The sequence below is a fragment of the Apus apus genome, chromosome 3 (assembly GCF_020740795.1).
Source record: "Apus apus isolate bApuApu2 chromosome 3, bApuApu2.pri.cur, whole genome shotgun sequence".
Classification (NCBI taxonomy): domain Eukaryota; kingdom Metazoa; phylum Chordata; class Aves; order Apodiformes; family Apodidae; genus Apus; species Apus apus.
Window position 1 is genome coordinate 42172922 of NC_067284.1, and position 21499 is coordinate 42194420.

The 21499-nt window shown below is 37.2% G+C and overlaps 1 protein-coding gene across 3 annotated transcripts; it reads right to left on the reverse strand.

Moving 5' to 3' along the window:
- Positions 1 to 645: 645 nt before the first annotated feature.
- KPNA5 (karyopherin subunit alpha 5) lies at positions 646 to 21423 on the reverse strand. Of its 3 annotated transcripts, none has more exons than XM_051613406.1 (14): positions 21301 to 21423; positions 18514 to 18647; positions 16163 to 16264; positions 15987 to 16086; positions 15129 to 15223; positions 14252 to 14383; positions 13253 to 13341; positions 12074 to 12173; positions 9668 to 9831; positions 8517 to 8595; positions 7372 to 7497; positions 6564 to 6691; positions 5990 to 6168; positions 646 to 4290 (listed from the first exon to the last, which is right to left on the reverse strand). In XM_051613406.1, the coding sequence occupies exons 2-14, from the start codon at positions 18640 to 18642 to the stop codon at positions 4103 to 4105; spliced, it is 1611 nt and encodes a 536-aa protein (XP_051469366.1). In that variant the 5' UTR covers positions 18643 to 18647; positions 21301 to 21423; the 3' UTR covers positions 646 to 4102. The 3 variants fall into 3 exon arrangements, with proteins under 3 accessions (XP_051469366.1, XP_051469365.1, XP_051469367.1); XM_051613405.1 differs by lacking the exon at positions 21301 to 21423 and adding an exon at positions 20833 to 20945; XM_051613407.1 differs by lacking the exon at positions 21301 to 21423 and adding an exon at positions 17788 to 17902 and having other exon boundaries at positions 18514 to 18599.
- Between the last annotated feature and the right edge of the window lie 76 nt (positions 21424 to 21499).

Sequence of the window (21499 nt, forward strand, 5' to 3'; positions counted from 1 at the left end):
AGTTAATGGATGTACTCTTCGCAAAATTAAGATTAGAATGCTTCATGCATGATTAAAAGCAGTAATTAATTTCAAAGGTGATGAGGTAGTTTCCCAAGAGTTTCAGGTACAGGGGAGCCCAGTTTCCACTACCTGTCTTTTAACACTTCCTTCAGGCTTATCTTGAGCTGTTACACAGGCTAGCAGTATTTTTCAAAGAAGGGTTGAATACAGCAGAGACCAACCAGTAGTGAAGTAATTGCATAAAAACTGCAACAATAAGGAGACTTTATACAATTCACATTGGCAATTTAATACAAAGAGCAAATTGTAATCAGTCAGAAATGTTACAAATTTGAGACTGAGTGAGGACAGGAGAAATGGCTTGATGATCCCACAAATTCTCAAATCCTTATAAACTCCATGGGAAATCCCAAAGTGGTTGGTTCTGCAGGACTGTGATTATTGTGCAAGTGTTATGTTTGGTTAGATATTTACAAAACATGTTTGAAACCAGAAAGTTTTCCATCTGGTGACCATGCCTAGTTTTACAGTGCACAAACTAGCCAGCTTGAATTCATTTACTTTAATGCTGTATTCAAAATGGCATTTTTTTTCTAGTTTAAGAAGCCACACTTATTGAAACACTAAATGAAGACAATAAACATCTGTAAAATAGGTTTTATTGGTTTCTGTATGGTATTTGGAGATTTAACATTCCATAATATTGCATACTACTCATATGTGTTCTGTTACAGTAATGGGCCTTTGGCCTGGATTTAAAGATGCACTATTACTGTCTGGAGTTAGCGTAGGTAGTGTAGTTTCCACACATTGTATAAAGATTTTGTGCCATAAGTAACTGAAATTTCTAATTCCAGATGTCAGTGAACTTTTGAGGTCACAGTTAAACTTCACATCAATTGGCAGACCTATTACAAAAATCCTCAGTTTTGGACAATTCAGTAAATTTAAATCAATTGAGAACTAACCGTGGAGGAAAGACAACAGTGCATCTTTTAAATTTTTTTAATTAAAGACAGACCCAACAATAAATATTTTCCAGTTGCAAACTTGCTCTACAGCTAACTTATATCTGTGCCAACATTATTACTATTTTCTGATTGCTTCTAGCAACAGTGTTTAAAGCAAATACTAGAAAATAAAAAAGCTGTATGAACCAGTCCTCAGACAAAAGTGCAACAATGAAAAAAGATATGATTCAGTGTATCGAGTATGGAACTAAAAAAAATAAAATCTTATGCTTTGCATAGTTGCATAGATTAGCTAGTTAGTATTCACATTTAAGCAGAACAAATGGTACCATTTTGATTAAAACCAAACCCACAAAAAAACCAAACCCCTGTATTTTTAAACATACTTAATAACTGACAGGGCACTTCAGATACCATATAAAATAGCAAGCTTCAAGAGATTGTACTCTCACAGGGCTTTTTGGGTTTTTTGTTTGTTGCTTTTTTTTTTCTCCACACTGGTTTCATCTGTTTAGGCAATGACATATTAACACCCTATCTGCAAATGACTACACCAGAGCTGACCTTAAGTCACCATCTCTGGTTTTATATTGTTCATTTATGTGCTTTTTAAAAAATGTGATGTAAAACCAGGGATAAAATAGGAGAGGCCATCCTGTATATTTAGCCTTTAAAGGAGAATTTTCATTATTATTTTAACATTTTAGGGTAAACCAAATGTTGAGTTTAAATAATGGTTTTCATCAGCCAAATTCATCAATTTTAATTCCCTTTTAAACTGTCACATTTAAATGTATCAAAGGCATGAAATAGTTTATCTAAATGCATAAAGTGCAGTCACTAACTGTTCACAAATATATTCACAAAACTGAAGACATTTTTTCAAAGTAATGTAATACTTTAAATGTCCCATCTTTTCTTCAAGTCTTTTAACCAAGATTTTTATAATTCAGATTTGGTTTAAATTAGAGAGGCTTATAAATGCAGTTTTTACAGGGTTCTCCAAATAAACAGCAGGCACAGCTGGTTATGTTACCAAAACAAAGTTGTGATAAACAATGGAATACCCTGTTACCTGAATAATTTTCTTACACTAGAAGAACACTGAAATTCAGCATTTGCTAGTAATCCTGGTAGCTTTCCATGACTGTTACCCTGTACTTTGAACAGATGGGGTGAACGAAGGAAGGTCAGTATATGAAAACCTAAAACTATGAAAGTAAAAAGGGCACAAATACAATCATCTAACAACATTATATGAAAATTTGGCAGCTGTACTCAGTATTATCACACTACTCAAAACTGTTATATGCTGTACAAATCTAGGTTTAAAGTGTCATTTGCTAAAATATCTCCTTATTCAGAGTTCATAAAGTAACAGCACTCCTATATACACTTCTTACACTCCTATCTTCTCCTAAAAAGACTTCAAAAAGAGATTTCTTCCCTCCCAGTTGTCTTGGTCAAAACTGACCACTGATCCCAGAAAATCCACTTCAAGTCCTGCATTCAATTACAATATAGTATATATTGCTGTAACACAGAAATGAGACATCTTAGAATCTTAAATTGCATGTAAAAAAAATTCTAAATATAAAATGGTACTGTAAATGATACCACCTTTAACGTGTATTATTCAGTGCATTAAAGTATTGTTTAGTGACAAGCACAGTACCATGGAGTAAGTAATTTGAAGTTTTAAGTTGCAGCTTTTATTGAAGCATGAGATCTCGTAACTCAGGAGTTTGATGTTAATACATTAATTATAGGTTAAAAAAATAATACTTTAGAGTTAACCCAAAGTATTAAACTTCTCCAAATGAGATATACTACTAATATGCTAGAAAAACTACTTATATGCAAGTCCAAGCAGAGCAAACGTTTCTCTGTATTCAAAATTGTTAACATAAATATTAGAATTCTATTTCTTTTAGTGCTTAACTGCAAATACTGTATATCATAAAGCCTAAATATTCAGATAGCAGTAACTTCTAGTTAGTTTTGGTGTCCAAATACTTAATGCTATTTACATACAACAAAGTTTTCCTTCAACTGGAAAGGAGTGATTCACTATTTGTTCTTCACTGCAGTTATTTCTATTGTCTTATCAAATAAAACAGTTAACTTAAAGAACAACTCAAGTGGCAGTAGCATATTTGGTCAAAAAAAATAACACCTACTCTCTAAACTTTTAAGAAGCTACTGTACTAGAAAGACAAACATTACAATGTATCTCAAACTAAAGTGGTGCTACCACATTTTGACAGGAGACAGTTGTAAACCATCTGCTTGGTGATTTGGGCAAATGACTATCCCTGTCATTCATAATCACAGCATTCTTTTAATAACTACAGCAACTGCTCCCACAGCAAATGACTTTTAATGCCATTTAGCAGCTTTAATTACAGAGCCAACATCAAATGACCAGCAAGCTCTCTATTGATTTCAATTTGAAAACCTCTGAAACAGTCCTCTTCCCACATGACTCAGAAAAAGCTTTTCCATATATTCAATATTATATTAGCATTATATATGTATATCTATTATGTTTTTAAATACATTTTATAAATAAATTCAAACAGTGTGTTGTAAAGCAATTAATGCATAAAAGTTCCACAATTTTAAATAAATATTTTTCACATTCCAATTCAGCTTCTTACAAGCTCATCTTGATTTCATGCCTTAGTTCTGAAGCAATGTTTTTGCTTCAATACAAGAGGTAGATTTAATAGAGACTGGGCAAGTCAAGCCTACTGCCAAAAATGCAACTGTCAGTAACTGTATTGCTGATATGCAGTTTGAGACTATGTGAAAAATTCAGAAACACTACCTAAAATCCTACCAAGTCTTAGCTTAACAGTTTTTGTTAAATCACAATTAATGCTTTACTTCAGACATGATTAATCACAGTTATTTTCTGTACATATGAGATAATGAAAAACACAAATACAAAACCAAGAACAGTTGTATCTAACACAGTATATAAAAGTGCATGAGCTGCTTCATCTGTTTTTGCAAAACATATTCAATTTCCTGTAACTTTGGCCATAAAGAAAAGACCTCTGGGAAAAGAAAAAAACAAAACCCTACAAGTGTTTACTTTTTATGCTTGTTGTCACTTTAATAGCTTACAGCTGAAACCCCTCCATTGGAGCCTCCTGCTGTTGAAACACAAACTGCTGCTGACTTTCATCCACCTGAGGTGCAATACTGGAGTCCTCTTCTTCCACACCAAAGTAATGTTCTATGAGTTCGAAAGCTTTTTGGTAGATCTCTTGGTTTTCATGCCTCTGAAGAAATTCAATTTTATCAAGTCCTAAATTTGAAACAAAACATTTTCAAAATCTAGTTGCTTAAAAGAATGACAAAATAAAGGCAAAGAAACCTGTAGTATGAAAACATAGTGGTGATTCTTAAGATAAAAAACCCATGCAACCCCAAATCGTTCTCAATTCATTTGATATCACTTATTCTTAATTTCTTAACTTCCTAACACATGTATTTCTAACCTTCCTTTCCTGCAGCATTTTCTGCTATTCAAACTCATTTTAAAACTATGATAAAAGAATAGGAATTAAACTAAGGAGGAGGTACTATCTACAAAGAAATATACCATGTGTACAAAGAAATTTAAACTGTACATAACTGTTTGCTATAGCAATTTCCAATATCCCCATTCCTTTTTATTACTCTTTCAGTCTTTCCCAACTGTAAATTCTATCCCCAATTATGGAGTCATCACTGGGCAGGCAGTCTGGTATCATTTTTTCAATTTAACATTTGAAGACATTAGCTTTCCAAAGGCTTATAATCTGCAAGCTAGAGGACATAACCTCAGCTCTACTGGCAGAATTAACTGCTTGGCAGACAGTTAGGTTGATTCAAAGCTCCTTTTTGACTATTTAGGGTAATTCAGTTTTCACTTAAGTTGGATTAGGAAGAGTTTGTATTAACCCTTCTGGTGACTACTGGGCCCAAAACAGTGAGCATGATATAATCAGCTGTCTCCTTCACTGAACTTCTACTCTACAGCTTCAGCAGCCTATGCTAAACTGGTAACAGGAAAAAAAAAATTAACCTAGACATTCAATAGTTGAAATTGTAACAGAAATAGAAATCTGGAACAGAATAAATTCTATTGAAGTATTCAGTACTTATTCCTCTTACATGTTAGATTGCAAAGTTCTTCAAGTATGCACTTGATTTTAGAAGTACAACAGGGAATTCAGATTTCAAGGCTGCTTTACAGAAAAGTTAGTACTGTATAATGTGGTCAACCAGAATTATTAGCAGTTTCTGGACCACAAACATCTGCCAATTTTGCTTTGTCAGGAACTACAGAAAGATAAATCTCCATAAATAACGCCAGGTTCATTATGAGCCAGTTTAAGTGTTAATGTTGATAAATCAAAAGCATCTGGTCATGACATTCCACACCTGTCATTTCAGTTTTGATACCTCATCTTTAAAATGTGATTTAGTTCAACACGTCTTAAAAGAAGAAAAAGGACAAAATACGTTCACAAATAAGTACAAACTTTCTCAATTGTATTATTTGAAGTTGATTTTGCTATTACTGGTATTTACTATACTAAAAAGTGATTTACTTAACAAATAAATAAAAAATCCATCTGATCTCACATCCCTGTTGGTAATTAAACTGTATCAGGCAAGACTATATATTAAATTAGTAACTCTATATGTAGGATTGGCTGATAAAACTAATGCAAATCATGGCTCCAATATACGACGACATCTGTGTATTAAATACTTTTGAGAATGTTTCTCCAGAGGCACATTTTGTAAACTGACCCCAGACAAAATCATCCACAGGTTTTCTGTGTTTAAACCCTTTCCCCACCATGTTACATTACTTATGATGCTTTCCTGTCCACTTCTGCTTGAAGACAAAATTCTAATATTAAACTTACCTACAATGATTCACAATGGTTTTGTTTTTACAGCCTGAAACTGGGAATTTCAGGTATGTAGATTTAGAAGAAGTAATTGCTTACCATATGCTTCCTCTATAAGGGCACAATAAGGATTAATGCCCATTCCATTTTGCTTAGACTCTTGTTCTCCAAGACGCAGAATATTTTCAAGTCCATTTAAAGCCACCTGTACTATCTTTGAATCCATCACAGTCAGGAGGTCACAAAGAGGCTTGGTACAACCTAGTGCTACCAAATACCTTTAGAACAGCAGAAAAACAGAGGGGGGTGGGAGAAAAAAGAAGGACTGATAATTCAGCACATTTATTCTCCATTTTCTGTTTTCAAATACTGAAACTGTTAACTAACTCTTGATTTTCTGTTTGACACTATTAATATCAACTCTGGAATATAACCCTGTGAAAGCTTTAGGTGGAATACCACTAACAAAGCAGTATCAGTCAATTTGTTATTAAGTCTACTGCATGGATTTCACTAGTTTTTCTGAATTTCTACATGTGCAGTCAGAGTTTTAAGGAATCACCATTGTGTTTAGGATTTTTGTTGATATGTTTGTCAGGATTCAAATGCCAAAATAAAAATGCCTTAGAGAAGATAACTTAGGCAGAAAAAAATGGTAACATATCAAACTTACCTAATCTGTTCAGGGGTTCCTCCTGATGTTGCATTAGTTATGGCCCATGCTGCTTCTTTTCTGGTGCGAAATTCAGCTTTTTGAAGAATTTCAATCAATATTGGAAAAATATTTGCATCTGTAACAGCCTAAGACAGGAAATTAGAATATTCTATGATAACTAATAAAGATTTAGTATACACAGAAAAAGAACATTTATACCCCTCAAAATAAGAGTCAGTGATGCCAGCTGATACCAAAACAATGTTTTTGTCAGAAGGCACCACACTAACTAGAACTACTAAACTGAAATTCAGAACTATTCCAACATTGCACTACACTATCAGAATATCATCGTTGTTGATTTCTCTGTCTCCCACAGACAGAATACTGCTTACTGAATAGGCCCATTTATAAACCTTAGTTTTCAAACCAGAGATCAAGCCTCAGAACAAAATTTCACTTTGTTTTATTCTGGTTTGAATTTTCTATAGAAAGACTGTGTCTATAACTGGAAACTATGTTACATATATTTAAGTTACATCAAGAAGTAACATTTTCACCCTTGATTGAAGTGAAGAAATTAATCCCTTTCTCTAGTACAAATCATGACAGCTATACTTCAAATATTATTTTATGAAGTTATTTATAATAATATTTCAAAATGTAGAAGAAAACATTTAAGGTAGTTCTAACTGTTTATAATTTTACCTAAGAGAAATAATTCAGAGTCAATGTAGTATCTACTTATTTCTCCCTGTGAAGTATAACCAAGTGAACTAGTAAAATGAAAACAAAACCAACCAAATAACAAACATACAGGCTTTACCTGAATTTGAGCTCTGTTTCCTGCAGTTATATTAGAAACAGTCCAACATGCTTCCTTTCGAATAGATTCCTTGGGACTACTAAGCAAGTGCAAGAGACAGGGTAATGCAGAGCAGTTTAGAATTACCTAAAATAATTTGAGAGTTGAAAATTGGGTTGTACAATATACATACAGATCTATTGCCTTGTGCAATATACACACACACACATATATATATATATATATATAAAAGCACTTTACAGATAACTTCAAAAGACACAGATTTTGCAGCACATTTAATATTACACAAAGTATTATAGATAACATCCTGGAAAAGTGAAGTGTTCAATGCTGCTGGATGCTCTCTTACTTGACACTCCAATTTGAGAGAATCTGCCCTCAATTAAGTTCAGGCCAGAAGACTGAAGACAGCAAAACTAAATTAAAGCTGGAATATTAATAACTGACAATAACTGAGAAATGTAAATCTAATTTGTATCATTATTTTTTAGTTTGTTTTTTAAGAGGCAGATGTTTTCTATTTAAATCTTTAGTGAAATCCTCTCCTGTAGAACTCACAACAAATTACATAATTATCTTATCTCCTTATTTCCCCTTTACAGTAGTTCTGTCAGCCTTTTGGACTAACTTTTCTTGAAAGCAAGAAGTGTCTTAGTATTTCCTGCATTGCTTCTAACGAAATTGCAATGCCTAAAATTAAAAGATAAATCTTTAGAACGAACTCCATCAGTAAGACTATCACATACAAATTCATGGACAAATCAAGTATGAACCTTGCTTATGGCAAAAGTCGAAGTGAAAACTTTTACTACTTTTGAAGACTTAAAAAATGGAACAAGAATAAATAATTGAACCTCCACTAGGAGGAAAAAATACTACTTTAAAAATGAATGGGAAGCAACATTCAAGGTACCAGAGGAATAAAGCAATTCATTACATACAGTGCTGTAAGAAAATGTAAATTCTTGCAGTAATTTTATGTGTAAAATAGCAGTCTAGACTGTTTGATTTGTACACGGCCTCTTTCAATGCTATATGCAGATACCTGTACTAGACTTTTTCTTTTGGTCACAAATATCTTTTACAGAATTCTGTAACTTTTCTTCTACCTGCTGATTATTTGTTCTTATATTAACTAGTCTTACCTGTGTTTGGATATCATCCCCAGTAACAATATTTCCAACTGCCCTTAGTGCAGGGGATACCACCTTGTAATCATTATGCCTGGAGACAAATATTGAATTGCTTTACAATATCAAAGTGTTAAAGTATAATTTTGCATTTTCAGTGAACAATGGTTTACTTCAGGTACTAAATTTTGAATTGCAGAAAACATTGTATTACTTCTTACACTTTCCCTGTTTAGCCAAATTGGACAACTGCAAGCCCGTAACTGAATTGCTGAATCAAAGAAAGGGCATCTCTGTGGAACAACACAACTTAAGAGCAATCTAACTGCCAAGCAGACTCATTTCAGCCAGCTCAAGTATTACCGAATACAACATTGGAACGTGCATCCTTCAACAGCAATAGAAACAAAAAGGAGTGTTCTTATCTGTATACTAAAACTTAGCAGCCCCCCCTTCGTAAGACAACTTTCCCCTTCTTTAAGTCAATAGTCCTAGAAGCCAGTACATTAAGCCCATATTCCAATGTCTGTAACATGAAGGAAGGAAATCTCCTTAGCTGTCCTAAAGCATCTGTAGAAGAAAAACCAACCTCACCCTTTCCTGACAACTATACAAATGAGTTTTTCACAGGCAACTGTGCTGTCAGCTCTGGGAACTACTATCCCGAAGTTGCTTTGCAGTCCTCATGTGAACACAGGGATTTAGTCTCCTTTTCTAGGACAATAATGAACCATAAAACAAATATACTGAAACAGTTCAAAAGTGGCAAGAGTCTGCCTCCAGATTTTGTGAGTCCAAGAACTGTCTGTATTGCAACTACACCTCCTAGAAAAGTTAAGAAAACAAAATAAAACAATGAAATGGAAAAAAAAGAAAAAAGGTGAGGAACTGATTTACAATTCAAACTCGGTTTTCAGTCTTCACCTTTCTATTTCTCCATGTAAATGAAATCCTATTTTAAAATTTAAAGAATATAAAGGAATACTTCGGAGAAAACTTTTTTTATTGTCAATCTCAGAAAAAATCCCAGGAGCCAAGCAACTAAAAAGGATTCACACTGAATTCATGTTGATCCCTTCTCACAAAATAAATTCAGACTTGAGATGAGAAAAAACCCCTCAGTCTGACTTCATTATATTAACAGTACTCGTGAAGAGAAGACTTACATCAGCAGCTCTACCAGTCTCCGACACACTCCAGAATCAATAACAGCTTGAATTTTATCATTGGGACCATCTGAAAGGTATGAGAGGGCCCAGCAAGCATCTGCCAGTACATCTGGGTCACTGCTAAACAACAGTCTTGATAAAACATTCAAGCAAGGAGCAACCTAGGTTAAAGAAAAAGAATGCATAAAATTAGGTGGTTTATATATTTTCAAGCTTCAGAGAACATTCTGCAAAGGCACAGAAGTGCAAAACTATTTAATGCCAAAGCACATCAGTTTATTAATGAATAAGGACCTCATTAAATTAGATATCCAATTCAAACTGGCAAATTGGATAAATTCTGACTCATGGACTCCTTATTTAGAGGTACTATATTAGGTATATATTTGTTCATCTTAAACAAAAAACATCTGCTTTTTCAGGTAATCAGATGATCAGGAATTACTGACACTTTTTTTAATCACTCAGGGAACAAAATTTCACTGCAATAATATTTTGTTATATTGCTGTCTTTGTAGGAGTACTAGAGGCTATCTGTAGTAACCAATCTACAAATGGTTTACCACAGAGAAACTTAAGAGTAATTCAGAGGACTCAACATTCACTGAACCAAATTAAACAAGCAACGACTGATGTCAGCTCTCACTGCAAATGTAGTCTCTGGTCTTATCTCCTAGAAGTTCCACATAGACAGAGCCAAAAGAAGCAGACCTTCTTAACACCACTTAAAACCTGCCAGGTTTTAACTGTACAGCCTGAGAATTTAATATTCTTTGTAGAACAGAATTCTTTATCTTGCATCAGTTTTGCAATTCAGCCTCCTTCATGTGTCCAACTGATGCTATTGCAAGCAGCAAAAAGGAGCTGCTCATACTAGCAATCACCTATATGGCATCATTTTCCACTGAATTTAAGTGTTTAAGCAGCACGAAATCTTGCTGGCTTTTCACTATCAGAACAAAAGCTTACTGAAGGGTATAACTTAGGCACAGCAATTGTTAAAGAATCAATTAATTCACATCAGAAATTCCCCTTTTCATTAATACCTCTCCAAGAATTATTAAGAAGCAATGACAAGAATTACTGCTCCATGAGGTAAGCTTCAAGACACAAATTCTCTCCAGATTATCTGTAATAATTTAAACTCTTGTCTCTTCTACCAGAATATCCAATGTTCAATTCCATTTTTTAATGTCATTAACCTCACCAGAAATTGATTTCTTAGTGAAACTAAGAGAATCCAATACTACTAATAGCCTCTAAAGTGATATAAACCCATACTGGAGGGAGGACAGCATACAGACAAAACACCTCTATCATAGTCTGATTTAACTGCATCTGATAGAGCAGAACACTAAAAATTATATTCTTACAGCATGTGCTTGCAATCACAAAATAAGTTCACAGAATCTTAGGGGTTGGAAGGGACCTCAAAAGATCATCTAGTCCAATCCCCCTGCCTAGAGCACATCACACAGGAACGTGTCCAGGCAGCTTTTGAATGTCTCCAGCGAAGGAGACTCCACAACCTCTCTGGGCAGCCTGTTCCAGTGCTCTGTCACTCTCACAGTAAAGTTTTTTCTGATCATAGAATCATAGAATCTTAGGGGTTGGAAGGGACCTCAAAGATCATCTAGTCCAACCCCCCCTGCTAGAGCAGGGTCACCTAGAGCACATCACACAAGAACGCATCCAGGTGGGTTTTGAATTACTCCAGTGAAGGAGACTCCACAACCTCCCTGGGCAGCCTGTTCCAGTGCTCTGTCACTCTCACAGTAAAAAAATTTTTTCGCATATTCACCTTGAACCTCCTATGCTCCAATTTCCACCCATTACCCCTTGTCCTATCACTGGTCATCACTGAGAAAAGCCTAACTCCATCTCCCTGACACTCACCCTTTACGTATTTGTAAACATTAATGAGGTCACCCCTCAGTCTCCTTTTCTCCAAGCTAAAGAGACCCAGCTCCCTCAGCCTCTCCTCATAAGGGAGATGTTCTACTCCCTTAATCATCTTTGTAGCTCTGCGCTGGACTCTCTCAAGCAGATCCCTGTCCTTCTGGAACTGAGGGGCCCAGAACTGGACACAATACTCCAGATGCGGCCTCACCAATGCAGAATAAAGAGGTAGGAGAACCTCTCTTGACCTACTAACCACACCCTTTCTAATGCACCCCAGGATACTTACATGGAACCTCCTATGCTCCAGTTTGCACCCATTGCCCCTTGTTCTATCACTGGACATCACTGAAAAAAGCCTGGCTTCCTTGTCCTGACACTCCCCCGTAATATTACATTAAAAAGATAAAATTGAGTCTGTCTCCAGATTCAAAGGTTCTCTGTGTTATAACCCATTATAAATGTAATTTGTCCTCAGCTTTCCAATTCCACAAAATATTATACCTTACTGAAGTCTGGAGGTGGGTTCTTTCCTCTACAGAGATTTGAGAGAGCCCAGACTGCATTTCTAGTTGTTGTAAGACGATTTGAATTTGTTAAGAGTCTGTCAAAGAGAGACAACAATTAAAAATATTTTTTTAATTGAAAATGTTAAGTCTTTTTACATCTATCACCAACAGCACTTCAAATCAGGAAAAGAAATCCTATTATTTGGCACTAGTTTCAATTTATTTCTCTTCATAGCTTACATGCTGCAAATATTTCAGAATCAAGTGAATCTGAACAGATTATTTTATGTGGCCATCTCATTCCCAAATCAAGTACATGCATATAAAGTGAACCATTGCTCATATGAAAAGTCACATCCTCATCTTTCCTGAGGGTCTTCAAAAGTACCTAGGAGACACAGCCCTCCCTGGAATTAATCTTCATGTTTTCATTCAGGGAATGGAATTAATAACAATAAAAGCTGATCCACAAAAATCAGGTTCATATTCAGATACATACCAAAATGTGTGAAAATGTTAGTCCTTTAAAACCTTGAGGAAGATAATCACATTCTCCTGTTATTGTAAGCTATTTTACAAATGTTTCAAAACATTATATTATTTTAAACAATAATAAACTGAACAAAATTTGTGTTCTGTACATTTTTCCCTGTGATGAAGCAACCTTACATCCTATTGTAAGCTGGAATGATATTCCTAGTGAAGAGAAATCCTCCTGTGAAACAGCTCATGTAACAACTGCTCTGCCAGCTAATCTCAACAAGCAAATGGATTGATGCACATCGATTGGAGCCTGAAGCTACTGGACCAAGGTAGGAAACCCACCTATTGCCAAGTCAGTTGGAATGACACGACTGCAAGTGAGTAATCTTGCTTACCCTTTATTTCCACAACTCTGACAACACAGTTCTGCACAACACTGAAGTTTCATACCTGTGAAATAACACTTCTCTCCTTTTGCAAACATTGGAAAACTTCCTGTTGTGGACTAACTGATTAAACATATGCCTGAAACTCAGGTAATCCAAAACATTACAGTCATAGCGACATAATGAAAAAAGAAACAGTCTCAACTTAGCAAAAAGTTTATATTCTTTTCAAATAAATTTCAAATTGAAGTTTACAGTTATCTGTACCTGTATACTGTATTATAACATTAATTTAAAATACTTACTCCAAGAGGGGTGGCAATATTCCACAGTTTAAAACAAAGTCTCTGCATTCTGCATTATCACCAGCAATGTTACCAAGAGCCCACACTGCCTTAAAAAACAAAGCATCGAAGTGAATTTATTACATGCTTGCAAATCAACATTTACAGATAATGTGTATTTTTACAGTAAATATTACAGAATCCATAAAGCAGTATCATTACAGAGATAAAATTTCAGAATACTTCTGATTTCTGTATTACGATTTTTTTTAACTCATATGAAGTCCATTACACACACCTGAAGTAATCCTTTCAAGGAAATAAAGTTTTCTGTTATGAAAATATGTTGATTCATGTGCTTTTCAATAAAAGGATGCACACACTCTTTCTCAATAGCTACACTGGCTCACTATGTGTAACAAATTCAACAAAACTAGCTCCAAGTTGCAAACAATATATGAGGAATAAAAAAGTTAAGTTGTGAACTTTCACTATACAAACATGGTAAATAAAAGCCAGTAAATTACAGCTTCTCTTAAGCAGAAGCAAAAAAAACCACAACCACCAAAAACCCAACCCCAAAACAAAATACAAAAAGTTCAGGAAAATGCTACTGAAGGCTGTAATGTAGTAAGCTGGAAGAGCAGAATTATATAGGACATAAAGCTGCAAGATAACTTAAGGAAAAAAATCCACATTGTTTTCTCCTATGTTCTTTTGATTACGGTGTTTTAGATCCTGTCCACCTGTAAATGCTCCAGCAGAAATGAGGTGCTTTCTTCAAGTTACTCAGAACATGAAATAAAAGAATAAAATACAGGTTCAAAGAAACCTGAAGCAATTGAAAGGAAAAAAGAAAAAAAAAAAAAAGAGAAAAAATACACTGAAGGTAAACTTTTATCTTCCTGGAGCAGAAATGGGATAACAGAAACGGAGCTCAAATCTTCTCCAACCACACACACTTCTAAAAAAACACTCATAAAATAATTCTATTATCAAACACCCTAAAAAAACAGTTACCTGCTCCTGTACATCTTCATGTTCTGAACTAAGCAACTTAATAAAAATTGGAACAGCTCCGGTTTCAATTACAACTTTAGTGTGTAGAAAAGTTCCAGATGCTATGTTTGTCAATGCCCAAGCTGCTTCAAACTGTTGAGGAACAGAAAGACAACCATGTTAAATCACTCAGCAGTAAGGCTTAAAGTAATGAAAACCAGTTTGACATGACAGTTGCAGAGGTTAAATCTTCTAACCTTTTTTTCTTTTCACTGAAATGCAACTATTACTACTATTGTACTTTCTGCACAAAAGAAATAATTGGCATTAACAAAATCTCTATTTAATAAGCACCTTTGGTACTTCAATTATTTTTAGGTTTTGGCTTACAGCACTAACTGTAAGAAATAGTATAAGGAATTAGTACAAATCCCGTCTGTTTACTCTACAATATGTTAATTCTTTTTAAGTATGAATGCACACAAGGCTTAGGTGCTATTCCATGGGCGACCACAAATAGAACAACCTACCCCTATTGTTAGTTATGTATTTTTCAAACAAGATTCTGTTCACACATCAATGCTGATCTTAATATAACACTCTGGAACCTCTCAAACACATTCTGCTTTCAACACCCTTGTATCTCAAGTATTTGACCAGCTGAATACATAACCCTAAAGACTACTATGAAATTCACAGGAGTCAAGTCACAACTTCAGTGGCAGTAACTGACATTTTACACAATGAAAATTTACAGCTTCAGTGGTTAAAAGTAATTAAATGTGGTTACAAAAAAAATCCGAAACACAGGCTTTCCAAAGCTGTTTTGGGGGGTTTCTAATCCCATTCCAAACCCCAATCAGTACCAGCCAAACTCACTTGCACCAGCCAAACTCACTTGCAGAGTGTAATTCTCACTCCTCTCTAGAAATTTCACAAATCTCTGCACTACTCCTGGTTTTTGTATGACTTCATCTATAGGTGGATTAGGCTCTAGAGGATAAAAACAAACATATCTGTGTGAGGCTAACAAAAAAGACCAAATATATTACTCTTCAGTGTGACACAAAACATTATTACGATTCTCAGTTCTTACAATATTTTTTTAGCATTCAGTAATTTTAATCTCAAATGAACTTCTGACTTTAGAAAGCGCTACAATTTAGTAAACACCCTATTACGTATAATAATAGTAACACATACTAGTATCCATTGGCATGTTAGTAACTTATCAAAAAACACTGCTCACTCAATTAGTAGTTCAGTGGAGGACCAAGTATGATCAGATACTGTTTTAAATTACTGAGCATACCTTTACCTACCATGCTTTACCAATATCAGCATTAATTTAAGACTGCATAACTTACAGTCCCAGCAAAGCCAAGTTACAACTGTTCTTTGGCAGCCATATGATTTTTCTCCCCTCAAATAAAGAATGACAATCAGAAGCTGGATCACTGCAACAAGTACCGTAAGTAATGTTCGTGTGCAGTTAGTTACTGCCCTGGACACTTCAATCAAAACATCCTTGCTTTTGTTACTTTGTCTGAAAGACTTAACATTAGAATAATGAAGCTTTCTGTATTTAGCCATTAGGTTGGAATAGATTTGGCATGGTTCCTCTATAAACAGAACTAGAAGTTTCAGCAAGCTCTGTTTTCAAGTAAAACAAAACTAAAGCTTAACTGATTCTCTTATGACAAAAATCTGTAATAACAACAGAGAAGGAACAAAAAATCAGGCAATGTTTACATACCTTTAGATAGCAATTTTCTGAATTTCTGAGTTGCTGTGAGTTGCTGATCAGGATCATCTGAGAAAATCATCTGCACCATATCCACTGTAATAACTTCTTCCTAAAAATGAAAGAGGATTTCTTATGTCTAGTACTACGCTCATTAACTGATAACGTTCTATACACACTCCAATTACCTCTGGGATAGGTACAGTAGAGCTGACATCAGGATCCTGAATTGGACTTTCTACCATAGATTCTTCATTTCCCGGGAGAGAAACATTTCGGCGTTTAAACAGCTAAAAAAAGAAGGAATTTTTGGGATACATTAGAACTTACCATAAAGTGGGTACTGATGACATACACTTGAAAAGATGCTTTCACCAACACTAGTAAAATCGTTTGCACTACTCACCTTCCTACTCATCCCTGCAAATGGAATTCTACATGAAAAGTTCAAAGAACATGAAGAAGAAAAACACTACTAAATCTGTATATTGATGAACTGCAACACTTCAGAGATACTTAAAAATTGAAGCTCTTTTTAATTAGCAAAGATCCATAAATTTTTCCACACATAAAAAAGGTAGAGATATTTTTTACCTTTTACGGCTCATAATTAGCATTTATTTTTAAGAAGGAAACAGTAGTCTACAAACTTTCTGCTTTTTAGTTTATAGGCTAAAACCATCAACACAGCCAATGTTTGTATTTCAGTTACAGTCTATTCCCTCCTGCAACAGAAGGACTATGATCTCTTGTTTCTTTGCATGCCAATTAAAAAGCACCTATATTTAATATACAATTGCAGAAAGATTACAACAGGAACATTATTTTAATATATTTAGAGAAAAAATGGTGTAGCTTCTAGATGAACTTTCAAATTATGTAACATTAAACATTCTCTAAGCCCCAAAATTACTTAAAACATTGACTGGATTCACTGTCTATGCTCAGAACACATACCTGCACTGTAGTATTTAATAGGCTATGCTCAATGAGTGCCTCTTCATTTTCTGGCATACAAGAAAAACACATAAGTCTATTTTTTTCTAGAAACCAAACCTAATTTTTACCTTTAATCCAGTACTACACTTACAACTACTGTAATTAGCAATTCTAAGAATCTTTTATGTTGGTATCTTTAAAAATAAATGTTAGAATTTCTGTGCCTTTATTAAGATTTCATCCTTTAGCATAATAATGAAACCTTCTACTAAATCCTGAAGGTTTTCTGTTATTGCACATGCCCAAAACTGCAGAAGGAACTCCATATTTACATCTACCCGTATTTCAAACAGGAAACTAAAACAAGGCATTCGCTACTTTGCTCAACACAATTCTGGACTGGGCACAATCCTGGACACAAAACAAATACAGAAATCTGAGCATAAACAACGCTTAATTCCATTTAAACCCACAAGTAAGAAGAAACAACATCTCTCTTCCGAAAGACCAGCCATTCTTTCTAGCACTCAAAAAGGACACAGAAGCTCTTGGTTGAAGTGTACAAACTGTTTTTGCTTAAGCTCACAGTCTATCTATCAGCTACAAATTCTTCTGGAGCGAAAACAGTCTCATCTCCCTGCATAAACTTATTCTCCCCCGTTCAAGAGCTGAAAAATACCAGTCCAACAAATTAGGATCAAGGAGAGTATTAACAGTATTCTCACTGTTACAACAGTCAGCATGGAAGAGGGAAGACCCGTTATTTTCATAATTTATCTAGTGAGTATTTACTACAAAACTTTCAGCAGGAACTGCAATGCAGTCACCCATTCACAGGTAAATGCTCCAGTATCATACTACTTCTTACTCTTACCTCTCTGGCTCAACTAATTTAAATTCTTTTTCCTTGCAGTAGCACCACTTTCCCAGGAGAAAGGTAAGCATTTCCAAACTCAGAGAAGACTGTAGATCAGTGCCTGGGACACTCTCTAGGTTGTGGGAGACAAATTTAGCCACTTTAGACCAAGCAGAAAAACAAACTACATTCCTTACTTTCCTGACAAGAAACTACTGAACTTTCTGGGAAAAGGAACTACCACAAATCACTATATTATACAATGCTCCATGTACTCTGATCACCAAAAAAATCAATAAGGACCACTGCAAATGTTACATGCAATAGCTCAGGGATCACTAATTATAGAAGAGCTCTTGGGCAATTTGAAGTATGTCTTCAAAGACAAAAATAATCCTCTCCCTTCTAACAGTTCAACTTCGGTCCAAATTCTAAAAGAGAATGCATGGCTTCTAATCCTTATCAGAAATAAAGAGTATCCTTTCAGCCTAGTCTTACACGTTTAAACCTAGTCTAAGGATTAAACTCTCTCTTGTGTAGCCTAGTGAATTAAGAGAGTTTCTGTTCACTTCTGTTTTATAATTCTATCTAGATGTGCCTGGTGCTCCCCAAGATTGCACAGAAAACAGACATTCAGCCTGGTGCTCTGGATTCTGTTCCACAGGAGTCTGCTTAAATCTCTTCACAAGAATTTATCTTCACAAGCACTTCACAGTCAACAGCTTACCAAGATACTTAACTTACCTGTTCTTCCCTTTTCTGTTTCCGAAGCTGGATTCCTTCCTCCTCTCTTCGTCTGCGCATTTCTTGGGGATTAAGTGCATTATTTTTGTAGCTTTTCATTCTGAAGTTATCTTTACCTGGGCTTGCCATATTGTCTATTAAAAAAAGAAAAATTACTCCAAAAAGCCACATCTTGCAAGGCAAACCTGCCATCTATTGTACTACAAAAGTATCTAAAGCAGCAACTATATATTCCTGTAGCTGCTTGCATACCCAAGTTCATCAACAAAAATCTCTAAGGTAGAAATCAGAGAAGAATCTTTGCCTGGACAAGCATTTCTAAACCGTAGAATAAGCTACAGATCACCTCAGGGATCAGATACTTCATTAAAAAGCATAAGCCACTGTGAAAAGAATTACAGGTCCTATAAGAAAACTGAGTAACAAAAAGCAAAACCATTACATTGCTAAATCTTAAATCTGTCAGCAAGTAGAGGAATTGCTTCCTCCTCTCATAAAAGAGACATTAAATGTATTAAAATTAAGGACAAATCCAGAAGGAAAACTTACAGCAATTACTGTTTAATTTAGTATCTTACTGCAATGTTTATTTTTTAGAGGCCTATCTTGCAAACATAACACAGGATCTAAAGGTGCATTTCCTTCTGACTGTATACAGAAAAAACTGCAAAGAAACAAATTAAGGGTCAGTAGCACCCAAAAAAGGCATACACTTCTCAATTTTAAACTAACAAAATTATTTACTTTAATTAACAGTTCTTTTGATGTATTAGATGATTAGAATCTGTCATTTCAGGCGTATCAGTGGAGAAAAGATAAAAGTGGTAAAACATAGCTCTGTCACTAGAATGATCAAACTGACTGAAAAAGATTTTTAATAGCATGGTTCTAGTTCTTAAAGCTAAAACTGTAGCTTTCATTTGAGAAATAACTGTCAAAAATATGATTTAAGACTCCACACAAACTCTGTCACTTGTCTGAAATTCTTCCACAACAAGAAAACCTACCTAGGAATATCTGAACTACATTTCTTGAGTTGCATGCATAATTCTCCATCAAGTTCCACGCTGACACTATTTTATTTTTAACAGATGAGCAGTACCAAGGACTGCTAAGAAACAAACAAAAGCTATGAGAGGAAAAAAGCCCACAGACTTAGGCTGACATCAACAAGACATTCTGAGGACTCACCAGCCTCTTTCACTCAAATACATTTGCTTTTCAAAAACCTTAATAAACCTCTGCCATCTCTGGACCAAGATGCTAAGTGTGCCACTGTCTAAGGCAATTCTCTAGTAATTGTCATGTAACTTTTAAGGTACAATTTAAGAAGATAATTTTCTCAACAACACTGCTGGTTTCACTTGTCCTAGAACATCATCACTTCCTTAATCATTCAGGCCTTGCTAATTTAATTAGCAATAAAACTGTCAGGCCAAGCAATGAACCAAACATGAGAAGCATGCATTCACAGTAGCCCAGTTTAGGTCACCAGCTCTACAGAATTACAGAGGATGGAAGCTGTCATCAAAAGCGTTTTTAAAAAAATAAAAGTTTATTACTTCACTCCTCCACAAGGGTTTTGGTATAGACGTAAGGGGAAAAAGACGGTCCCTCCCTGATCTATTCAGGCTTTACGACTTCTGCATCGAGATCCAAGGCAGTCTTTATTTCCGATCCGCAAAACTACACCCGTTTTCAGACCTAAGCCCCGCCACCCACCATATGCTGCGTTTTGCCCACTTGTTGTGCCTAGACTAAGCCCTATCCTACTAACATTTCCCCCTCCCTCCCTCCCTGCCTCCCTCCACAAGGCTCTCTGAACACCCCGCCAGGCTGGGCCACCCCCCCTTCCCGACCGGCAGCGCAGCGGAGGCCGCACGGGCTTCCCGGCGCTGCCGACGCGCTTCGCACCGGCCCAGACCCCGGCGCAGGGCCGGGACAGACCCCAGGTTCCCCTGCCGGCTGCTCGGCCGACAGGACAGCTACCCCGGCCACAACGAGCGGCCGCCGAAGCCCGTCACCCGCATCCCCTGAAGGGGAGGCGGAAGGTCCCCTCCAGCGGCAGCAGGGCGGGGAGGCGGGAGGACGGCAGCCCTCGGCGGGTGGAAGCGGCGGAGAACAGCAGGGGAACACCTCGTCCCAGCGCCGACCCCCCCGCACGGCACGGACCGCGCCGCCGTGCGCAGAAACGCCCCGCTGCCGCCAGCCGCCGCCGGCGGGGCAGGAGACCGGCCTGCGCCCGGGAGCCCCACAGAGCAAGGGGCAGCACACCCCGCCCTGCAGGGGAGACACAGCGCCTCCTCCCCCCGCCCTTACCCATGGAAGCAGGGACGCTCGGCTCCCGCCGCTCTCCCAGCCAGAACTCCCCGCCCCGCAGCGCGGCCCGGGCAGCGGCTCCCACGGCAAGATGGCGGACGCCGCCCCGCCGCGCGCCGCACGGCCCGGGGGGCGGGGTCGCTGCTCCCAGCAGCCTCTGCGCGCTCAGCCCCGCCCGCGGGCGCAGCGGCGCCGTCCCGGGGGGAAGGGACCCTCGGGCCCAGCGGGCCCAGACCCCTCCCTGCTCTGCAGCGCTCTCCCCTAAACCATAACCCCCCCCCCCCCACGTCCAGACCACCCAGGGATGGTGACTCCACCAGCCCCCTGGGCAGCCTGTTCCAGTGTCTGACCCCTCTTTCTGTGGATAAATTTATTCCTGATGTCCGGTCTGAACCTCCCCTGTCGCAGCCTGAAGCCGTTCCCTCTCGTTCTGCCACCGATCACCCGTGAGAAGAGACCAGCACCAACCTCTCCACAACGACCTGTCAGGTCCCTGTAGAGACTGAGCAGGTCTCCCCTCCGCCTCCTCCAACTAAACATTCCCAGCTCCTCCAATGTCCTTCACCAGACTGACTCTCCAGGCCCTCCACCCGCGTCCCCGCCCGCCTCCGCACTCGCTCCCGCGCTGCGCTCCCCAGCAGCAGCGGGCAGGAAGGGGCGGGACGCC

Coding starts and splice junctions, on each gene's coding strand:
- KPNA5 (XM_051613405.1), bottom strand. Junction 14,384..15,128: donor GTGAGAATTACACTCTGCAA/GTGAGTTTGGCT, acceptor GTTCCTCAACAG/TTTGAAGCAGCTTGGGCATT. Junction 13,342..14,251: donor ATGAAGATGTACAGGAGCAG/GTAACTGTTTTT, acceptor TTGTTTTTTAAG/GCAGTGTGGGCTCTTGGTAA.